Consider the following 11175-nt stretch of genomic DNA (forward strand, 5'->3'; position numbering starts at 1 on the left):
CAAAAACATGAAAATGACTTACATTGGGGCGCTTACCTTTCCAGATTTCATAAGATGTTTTTCAGGTACCTGGACGAATAAACACTCTCTTTATTATATAGCAAGCTGTGTTAATAGCTTCAGCCCATAAGCGCTTTGTCAACTTCTTGCTATTTAACATCACTCTTGTCATTTCCTGCAATGTTCGATTCTTCCTCTCAACAACTCCATTTTGTTGAGGAGTTTTGGGAGCTGAAAATTCATGAGTTATACCTGTAGACTTGCAAAAATCATCATACACAGAATTTTCAAACTCCTTACCATGATCACTTCGAATTCGAACAATTTTCCCAATATTACAACCTTTCTCAACTCTTAATCTCAAACAAAGAGTTTTAAAGGCATCAAAAGTGTCAGACTTTTCTCTTAAGAAATCTACCCAAGTAAAACGAGAGAAATCATCAACACAAACAAAGATATATCGTTTACCATTCAAACTTTCAACTTGGATTGGACCCATAAGATCCATGTGAAGCAATTCCAATACTTTTGAGGTATTGATATCAGTCACAGGCTTGTGAGTGATTTTTAATTGCTTCCCAAGTTGACACGGTTCACACTTACCAACACTTTCCTTACCAAGCTTGGGAAGTCCTCGAACAATACCTGCATTTGACAATTTTTTCAGGTTTTTATAATTAATATGCCCAAGCTTAGCATGCCACAAATCTGTGGTGTTGTTGATAGCTGAATGACAAGTAAACACAGGGGTTAGAGTATAACAGTTATCATTGGATCGAAATCCTTGCAAGATACATTCATTATCATCATTAAGAACACAGCAATGATCACTATCAAATGAAACAGCAAACCCTTGGTCACAAATTTGACTAATACTAAGTAAATTAGCTCTCAGTCCTTCCACTAACATCACATTTTTCAGTCTAGGTAACCTTTCAAAATTTAGAGTTCCCATACCAACAACTTTTCCAGATAAACCATTACCAAAAGTGACTTCTCCACATTGCATAGGTCGAATGTTAGTCAAAAAGTCCTTGTCACCTGTCATATGTCTAGAACAACCACTGTCAAAATACCACATTTGAGATGCAGCAGTTTTATCAGAAAAACCAGCTAGACAATTCTTTTTCACCCATATTTGTTTCAAACCTTTATGTTTCTTTTGAGATTTTTCCAAATTATCAAAGTAATTTGTTTTAAACAGATTTTTCAACGTGAAACATTTAGGTCTGATATGTCCTTTTCTACCACAAAAATGACAAGTGGGAACAAATCTTTTTACCTGAGATCTTACTCTTTTCGAAAATCCTGGAGATTTTGCAGCATCAGAAACTGCTCTTGCTGCAACAGGCTGTGAAATTGTTACAGCAGACTTTGTAGCCTCAGAGTGATTCGTTGGAACACTAGATTTTACAAACTTCGTGACTCCAGAACTTTCCATTCCGTTTGAATCAAGGCCTGTGAAACCTCTTTGACCTGCATTCTGAGCTTTTTCAAAAATAGAAGATCCAGGGTTAAGCATTTGAACATTTTTCTTAAAATTTTCAAGTTCCTTTTTTAAGAGAGTGATTTTTTCATCTTTATCACAAAAACTTGTCTCATACTCTTTTATTTTCAATTCACACATTTCAATCTGATGAGACAATTTTTTATTCAATTTATTCAACTCTCTATTTTCAGAAGCAACCTGAATCCATTTTTCATACATGACTTTGTATGATTCAGCAAGAGACTCTTCACAGATTTCAGACTCATCTGAATCTGATTCCTCTTGTTCGGTGGTATTATTCAAACATACCAATCTAGCTTTCACCTGTGAATCACACAATACGTTATTCATAACAGAGGTTAGGGCAACATTTTCAGAATTATCTTCATCACTTTCAGTTTCATCATCACTCCAAGTGACATTGAAACTTTTCTTATTCTTTTTCAAAGTGTTTGCACACTCAGCTTGAATATGCCCAAAACCTTCACATTCCATGCACTGAATTCCCTTTTTGTTAGAGACAGATGGTTTAATAAAAGTATTACGTACCTTTTGAACCTTTCGAAATATTCTTTTTATTTCCCATCTTTTTCATATATTTCTGAAAATTCTTAGTTAATAAAGCAATCTCATCATCACATTCACTATCAGAATTTTCATTATCAGCAACTTTCAAAGCAATACTTTTACCTTTATCAGCAATGGATTTGGGTTTGTCCTTTTGTTTAATCTATTGATTTAATTCAAAAGTACGTAAGGAACCCATCAATTCTTCTACCTTCATTGTGCTAAAATCCTTAGCTTCCTCCATTGCCAAAAGCTTAGTATCAAACCCATCTGGAAGAACTCTAACAATTTTTCTCACAAGCACAGAATCATCAAGTTTTTCACCAAGAGCAAAATATTCATTAGCAATATCAGATAATTTTTCATAGAATTCAGTTAAGGTTTCATTATCTGACATTCTAAGCTCATCAAATTTAGTTTGAAGCATAATAAATCTAGATCGCTTAACATCAGAAGTTCCCTCAAACTGAGTTTGAAGGATCTCCCAAGCTTCCTTGGCAGAAACACAAGATGGTATAAGTTTGATATAACCTTCACCTACACCATTAAAGATAGCATGCAAAGCTTTGCTATTGTAGGCTGAAAGTTTATCATCTTCAATAGACCATTCCAGTTCAGATTTTATAATAGTATTACCTGAAGAATCTGATTCAACTGGAAGAGACCAACCTGATAAAACCATCCTCCAAGCTCTCTCATCTTGAGATTTGATGAAGGCACTCATTCTAACTTTCCAATAAGGATAGTTAGAATCATTAAGCAATGGTGGTCTAGAAATCGAACTTCTTTCTGCAAAAAATGATATTTTAACACAAAAACGTTATAGGACCACACTAAGAGTTTAGTGTCCCGCTCTGATACCAAATGAATAACCGTGTTTTTGCAAATGTCAGTTGTATATAAGAAAATATAAAAATTGTAACCATTTGCAGCAGCAGAAAGTACTTCTGCTACAGCAAAACAGAACAGGCAGAATATAAAATATTTGTAGAAAAATAAATAACTTGACACAAGAGATTTATACGTGGTATCAGTGTTCTCACGAACACTCCTAGTCCACGGGGCCACGCCCAGAGAATGAAATCAATTAATAAAGTATCAAAATTACAAAGACAATTGACTTAAACAAGTTTAGACTCCCTCTAAAGTATTGCTGCAATCCTTTGTAATCCACTTTATGAATCTGACTTCTTGAAACACCTTCAAGCCCGAACTCCCTTCGTCTTTGAAGTGTGAGTGCTTACTTCCTCCCGAAGTAAGGCTTCAACAAGTCTTCTCCCGAAGACCAAGTGCTTACTTCCTCCCGAAGTAAGGCTTTACCAAGTCTTCTCCCGAAGACCAATCTCTTGTTCAGTCAAGTAGTTCTTCACAACCTCTAGGACAGAGTAAGAACAGAAATAGAACAACTAGAACCTAGATGAACAACTAGGCTCTCACAAAACAAAGAAACACTCTTCTCTCTAAAAGATAAATGCAAAAAAATGAATAATGGAAGAGCTGATCTGAATAGTTGCTCTCTAGGCTCTATTTATAGAACATAGAAACCAAAGAGGCAACCACAAGTTCGAATCTACAGCTGTACAAAAACTTTCCAAAGAAAACACGATCTGCTACATCAGAATCGGATGCTGACGCAGCAGATCACACCAGAATCGGGAAACTTGCTAAAACAGGACCAATCTTCTATCAATGCTTGATTCCTGCCAAAAACAGATTAGATATTCTGATTGTATCAAGATATAATCGAAATCAATAAGGAAAAGTCAATAATCAAAGTTTCCCTAAAATAGACAACTTTTCCAAAAGAGAATTTCTTCTGTTTTGAGAAGTTTTCAACAAAGGAAAGTTCAGCTGAAAGTGCAACTTTTCTAACAAGGAAAAGGGCAACTAAAAACCGAATTTATAAGGTAAGAATCCGAATATGAATGCTCAACAATCTTACCATAAATGGAAAAATTATTTTGTCAACTAACTTGCCAAAAAAGGACTTTACAAGAATAATCGCACTCATCGACTCTTCTGGCTCTACTAGATCCAAATCACCCTTAAAATAAAAAGGGTCTACCTTTTGAACCACTAATATAATGAATGGCTCCAAGTGATCACCCACCTTTGTGCAACGCATGCAATCCCATATACTGAAGAAATGACCTCATTAACGAGACAAACCTATTGCCCTCTCAATTCTCTTAGATGCTCACCCTAATTCCAAGTAATCTTAAAAGTGATAGGGTACGTCACTTTCCTATTATATGGTAATGGAGGATTCTCATTCTCCTTAGAAATTATGGATTCTTAGCTAAGTCTATCAAACTATCTCAAAGGCATCACTAGATACCCCTTACTATCCATAACTTACATTGATCGGAATTTCCAATCAAAACAATAATGCTAATAAGCATTTCCTCTTATAATTACTCAATAATTTAAACATGCACTTCCTATCATGCTTCACTATCAGCATATAATCTAGGTATATTACAAATATAACTTAATTCATCCCTTTCAAATAATCGCATGAATGAGGTAAATAATCACATATAGAAAATAAGCTGAAAGTACAACTTGTTGATTTTAATGATCCAAATTACCAAGTTGATTATCTTTAGGTTGATTGATTTCAAGATATGAATTTTAGACTTGAATCGATAATAAAGTTGTAAAACACACAAAGATTTACAAGCTTCATCTGCACTGAGAACACATCTCAGCCGACTAGTGCTTGGGTTCCCCGAACCAGGGTAATCTCATCTACTAATTCTCAAGAATTTCGTATTACAATCTCCAATTCTCTCTAAAGGAATCTAATACAAACTTTACAGCAATTAGTAATGAATTACCAACAACAATGAAGAATCCTGATTGTTAGTGCACAATCCCTTGTGCAGCAACTGAGTTCTTCTTCGACATTTCTTCAACCTGAAATCCCTTCAGATTTGATGACGAAGTTGACACTGAACTCCCTTCAGTTAGAACTCAGCAACTCCAGGCTCTGATCTTTTCGCCATTGATGACCATCTTCAAGCTATACAATCAGACCTGTAGATACAACAACAAGAATAGCAACATACGACACTAACTCCCAGGATGACAACTGAATTAACAAACTATAGGATTTTATCGATAAATTGTTTACAGAATGAAACCGACTATATATACCACAAAACAGTCCACCTGGCACTAACTAACACTTAACTCTAACCGACTTAACAGAACGCTAGTGCAGATATAACAGACAAAAACTCCAGACACGACTAGACATTGTAGATAACTAAACTGTCACAAAATAACGACACTTACATTCTCCCCCTTGACAGGTTATGTTCAATGACTCAAAAAAAAACTAAAGACCACAAAAGAAACAGCAATCACAGAATTAATGCACCAAACATAAATGTCTTTAGGAATGTAAACAGAGCAACCATAAATCAAAACGAATACAAATATCTCCCCCTTCATTGAATATGAGCTGCTTGATCCTGTTCTTTGCCAGACTCCCCCTGGGAAGGTGGCCCAGTCGACACCAAGGGTGTTGCAGTGATTACTGGAGACGAGTCAGCTGGAGGATGCAGATCCGGTTGGGCTGGACTGGTGACAGGGGCAAATACTGAAGGCTCCCCCTGCACATGTGCGTTACTTCCAGAAGTATCAGAGGATGCCCCAAACGAATCTCGATGAAACTCAGGTAGAGAAATGTCAGGCAAAGAATCCCCAGGAAAATGGTGCAAAAGAGTCGACTTGATAGTACGAACCATTTGATACATGGAGGCCTCAAAGGCAAGCTGACGCTTTTGATCCTTCTTATAACGTTTGGCAAAAGATTGAAACTCAGAAAACATTTGTACCTACCAGCTGGAATCCGAAAGCCCTTTGAACATAGGAGACTTGCCTTTACTCACTTTTGATGCAGAAGGAGTGGTTGATGAGGGCTGCCTATTGATCACAGAGAGAAAGCTCTTACTGAGAACAGGATTTTGAACTTGATAGTCATGCGTTGTAAGAGGCGGGTGAGCAGTCATAAGAACTCGTTGAACAAGGCTTGGAAATGGTAGCTTGTTACGAGTGCCAGTAGTTTCTGAAGCTTCAAGTATCCTTTCAAATATGAGAGATGGCAGATCAATGGACACATGAGTTCCTACAGCATACAGAAACTTGCCAATCTCAAGAGTAACTGATGACAAATGAGAATTAGGGAGCCAATTGTACAAAGCTACCCGATGAAGAACCCTATAGAAGGGAGTCAGATGCGTGACTAAGATTTCTTGTTTGTCCCAAATATAGTCATCCTTTCCACTTAGCACTCTACCCATCAAAGTTTGATCTGGATTGAATTGTTTCCCATATGTTGGTTTCTTGATGGACTCAACTTTCAACAAGCATGCAATAGTGGATGGACCAAATGGAACTCTATGACCCCTAACAAATGCACTCACACACCCTGGATGACCCTCAGCAATAACTGTCCTATCTAGGTTGGCATAGAATTCTCGAACTAAGATGGGATGAGGAGCAGACAAGTTAGTGACCGTGTTTACCCATTTCCTAAGTTTTAATAACTCATGCAGTTCAGGAAAATCATCTAATATAACCACTTGTTCGAACCAAAGCTCACGACTACCAAACCATCTTTGATAAATGCAGGCTTTAGAGGCATCAACATAGCATTGTACAGAGGCTGGGTCGACAGTTGATATAGGGGCTTTGGGAAGTTTGGATTTTTTAGAGCCTCTGGACGACTGTTTGGGAGATGAGTCTGTAGATGGGACTGGAATGGGTTTGGTCTTGGATTTCTTTTCAGGTGGTTGATGTGTGGTATCACGTGAGGACTTTCGTTTTAACTGAACTCTTTCACTGGTTTGGGAAGGAATAGAAACCTTAGATGGAGGACGAGGAGGTCCTACGGGTTTGGATGGAGGTTGTAGACTCGACGATGAACGAGTGACTCGTTTTGATACAGACAAAGGGGGTGACGACAGAGAAGGACTAACCTTTTTAGTCAGGGGAGGAGCCTTACCTTGAAACGTACGAGGTTTCTGATTGACTGGAGGTGAAGGCGGAGACAGAGTCGACTCAGGACTCGAGTGGCGAGCAGAACCACCAACCTCCGACTGGTAGAGGACAATGTCACGACAGGGATTAGCAAGTGTAGTCTCGACTGTAGGATCAACAGTAGTTGCCACTGATAGAACAAACATAGCGACAGGGGGTACTGCAATGGGAGTTGTATTCTCCATTTTAGAGAGAAAGGTGTGAAAGTTGCAGAACTTAGGGTTTCTGAGAGTAAAGTGAAAGAGTAAGACTAATCACTTTCCTTAGGCCTTAAGTATAGGCTCCCTGACACAACTGACCAGGCAAAAAAAATAATGATGATTTTTTTTAAAATTTTATCTTTGCCAAAGAAAATGTACACGCCCAAATTGAATATTTTTCACCACATAATACGGCACACAAAACAAAACAGACCAACGTCATCAGGCAATGAGAGAAATATAGAGACCTGAAATATTTCAAATATGCCAGCAATATTTGCACACAACCCACACTTGACAAATTAGATAAAAAAAAGACACTTAGAGATACTCAAAATTTTAGAAAAAAAACGATATCAACTGATCAATGAACATGAATAGAGCTTCTGAGTATTTAAAAAAAATGCACACCTTGAGCAACAGATCATTGCATCGCACCCATCCACAATGATACTCATGGGATCACTAAAACTTGAATCTCCATACGTGTGTGAGCAGTGATCTCATGTGGTCCAAGAAGAGAGGAGATCAGCTGGACCACTCTCTCAACTAAGCATAAGCTGATATGTGAATAACTAAGAATGTATTTTTTATATATATAAAGCCTTTTTTTTCAAACACTCTGGCTCTTTCTTTAGTACCCAAACATGGCTTTCACTCTCTTCAAGAGATGTAGCCGTCCTCTTTGATCCCCAAGAACTAATACAGAAGGAGCATACTACTTATTAGTAAAAGGTTTAAGAGAGCTCTTCCCATTGCATCTGGAAGAGGTAGCCTTTTTATCTGGGGAAGATTCAAGCTTAGTATCATTCGAAGTAGCATATAGTAGATGGAGATAGACAGAACAACATATTGCTCAAGGGACTTTGAAACACAAGAATACTCATAGGCAAAAGAAATTGATCAGATGACACTGAGAACAGTTTAGATAGTACAGAGACCAATACATGTTCTTAAGTGAGTAAAAGTTTGAGTATCTAAAGCTTTAGTGAAAAGATCTGCTAATTGATTAGTTGTGGGCACATGAGATATTGACAGCATATTTGAATCAACTAGATCTCAGATAAAGTGGTACCTGATGTCGATGTGTTTAGTTCGAGAGTGCTGCACAGGGTTTTTAGAGATGTTTATGGTGCTTGTACTGTCACAAAAAATGGTCAGTGTGTGTTGTGGGTGTCCATAATCAGTGAGCATTTTGTTCAGCCATATTAATTGAGTGCAGCGGTTGCCAGCTGCAATATATTCTGCTTCTGCAGTAGAAAGTGAGATGGAATATTGTTTTTTGCTATACCACGAGACTAGGTTATTCCCAATGTAAAAGCATCCCCCTGAAGTGCTTTTCCTATCATCTAGACACCCTACACAATCAGAATCGCTATATCCTACCAAAGATGTATTGGTGTCACAACTATACCAAAGACCATAGTTAACTGTCCCAGCCAGATATTTGAAAATTCTTTTGACTGTAGAGAGATGGGACTGTTTAGGATTGGCTTGATACCTGGCACATAAACCGACACTGAAGGATATATCAGGGCGACTCGCTGTGAGATACAGTAAGCCACCTATCATACTTCTGTATAGAGTGGGGTCTACAGGGTCACCAGACTCATCTCGTGACAATTTGGATGTGGTGCCTATTGGTGTATGTGCATGCTTGACTTGTGAGAATCCAAACTTATCTAACATAGACTTTACATATTTGGACTGTGATATGACTGTGCCATGATCTAGTTGTTTTATTTGGAGTACTAGAAAGAAATTAAGGTCACCTATTAAACTCATTTCAAACTCACTAGTCATTAAGGTGACAAATGTATGTACTTCACTTTCACAAGTTGAGCCAAAAATGATGTCATCAACATATATTTGGGCAACAAAAATTCCTTTTTCAATATGTTTAATGAATAGAGTGCTATCTGCAGTACCTCGGATGAAACCATGAGAGATGAGAAATGAGGTGAGTCGATCATACCAAGCACGTGGAGCCTATTTCAGTCCATATAGGGCTTTATTGAGCTTGTACACATGGTGTGGATGATGTGGATCTTCAAATCCCTGTGGTTGTTTGACATAGACTTCCTCTTGAATTACCCCATTGAGAAAAGCACTCTTGACGTCCATTTGGAAGAGTTTAATCTTCATGAAGCATGCAATGATGAGTAGCAGTCTTATAGATTCTAATCGTGCCACTGGTGCAAAGGTTTCATCAAAGTCGATTCCCTCTACCTGACTGTATCCTTGAGCCACAAGCCTAGCTTTATTTCGAGTCACTGTCCCAAATTCATCAGACTTGTTTTTAAAGAGCCATTTTGTTCCTATAACATTTGCACCATCTGGCGGAGGGACCATTATCCAACAGGGCATCTCGGACACTTTTGGGCTCAATTTGTGATAGATAGCATGCAAAGGCTAACAAGTTCTGCAGTTTTCGTCTAGTGACCATGGTGTCATTTGGATCTCCTATGACAGTGGCCTGAGGATGAGCTTTCTGAACCCAGGAGGGCGGTCCATTTTTATACAATTTGGCTTGTTGGGGTTCTTTGGTCAGGGCACTATTAACTTCATTTCCTCTCTCTGGGTCACTGGCAGTTGCTTGATTGTCACCTGATACACCTGGTTCTGTATTTAGAGACTCTGTAGGAGTGTCAGGATAAACTTGAGGCGGTCTAGTGATGACTGGTCTAGGTCCAGAGAGGACAGGGGCATCATCTTCAACACATACTTCTTCATGTCCTTCTAAGTCATCAAATTTGACGTTCATTGATTCGACCACTGAGAGAGTCCTTTTATTGAATACCCTGTACGCACGACTGTTGATGGAGTACCCCAGAAATGTCCCTTCATCACTTCTAGGATCAAACTTGGCCAAGTGATCACGATCATTCAGAACATAGCACGTACATCCGAAAATGTGCATGTGGCTAACGTTTGGGGGTCTTCCTTTCCATAGCTCATAAGCAGTTTGAGAGGTACCAGTGCGAAGATGAACTCTATTGCACACATAGCAGGCAGTATTGACAGCTTCAGCCCAAAAGCATTTTGAGATATCCTTGGCTTGCATCATGACTCGAGCCATTTCCTGGAGAGTTCTGTTTTTCCGCTCAACAACTCCATTCTGCTGAGGAGTTTTTGGGGCTGAAAATTCATGAAGAATTCCCATTCCATTACAGAACTCTGAGAATATGGAATTTTCAAATTCTTTTCCATGGTCACTCCTCAGCCTAAATACTTTTCCAACTTTGGAGTCTTTTTCAGTTTGCAGTCTCAATATCAAGGCAGAGAACGATCCGAATGTGTCAGACTTCTCTCTAAGAAACCGAGAGTAATCATCCACCAATACCATTACATATCTTTTCCCACTGATACTTTCATTCTGTATTGGCCCCATCAGGTCCACCTGCATTAGTTCCAACACACGTGAAGTGAGGAGTATATTAATTGGGGGATGAGGTGTCTTATGCTATTTTCCAAGCTGACATGGTCCACAGACTCTCTCCTTGGACACTTTCATGTCAGGAATTCCCCTTACAGCTTGAAGCTTCACCAGTCTTTGGAGATCTCTGTAGTTCAAGTGCCCTAGCCTGTAGTGCCATAAGTCAGGTTTGTCCAAGAAGGTCCTGTTGCACACTATGGTATTGCATACAGCATAGCACTGGTCTACAGTTCTGTTTCCTGTTAAGACAACACACCCATCAGATGAAATGAAGCACTGAGTTTTAGTGAAACTTACAGAGAGGTTGTCGTCACACAATTGGCTGATGCTGATGAGGTTGGCTTTGAGTCCTTTCACATACAGGACGTTCGTTAACTGAGCCACTCCATTCACGTTCACATCACCTCTCCCAGCAATCTGCCCTTTGTTACCAT

General features: G+C 38.7%; 1 protein-coding gene across 1 annotated transcript; it reads right to left on the reverse strand.

Moving 5' to 3' along the window:
* Positions 1-5901: 5901 nt before the first annotated feature.
* LOC133032345 (uncharacterized) lies at positions 5902-7290 on the reverse strand. The gene has a single exon (XM_061106263.1). It carries the CDS (start codon positions 7288-7290, stop codon positions 5902-5904), a length of 1389 nt encoding a protein of 462 aa, XP_060962246.1.
* Between the last annotated feature and the right edge of the window lie 3885 nt (positions 7291-11175).

Source organism: Cannabis sativa, chromosome X (assembly GCF_029168945.1).
Source record: "Cannabis sativa cultivar Pink pepper isolate KNU-18-1 chromosome X, ASM2916894v1, whole genome shotgun sequence".
NCBI lineage: Eukaryota > Viridiplantae > Streptophyta > Magnoliopsida > Rosales > Cannabaceae > Cannabis > Cannabis sativa.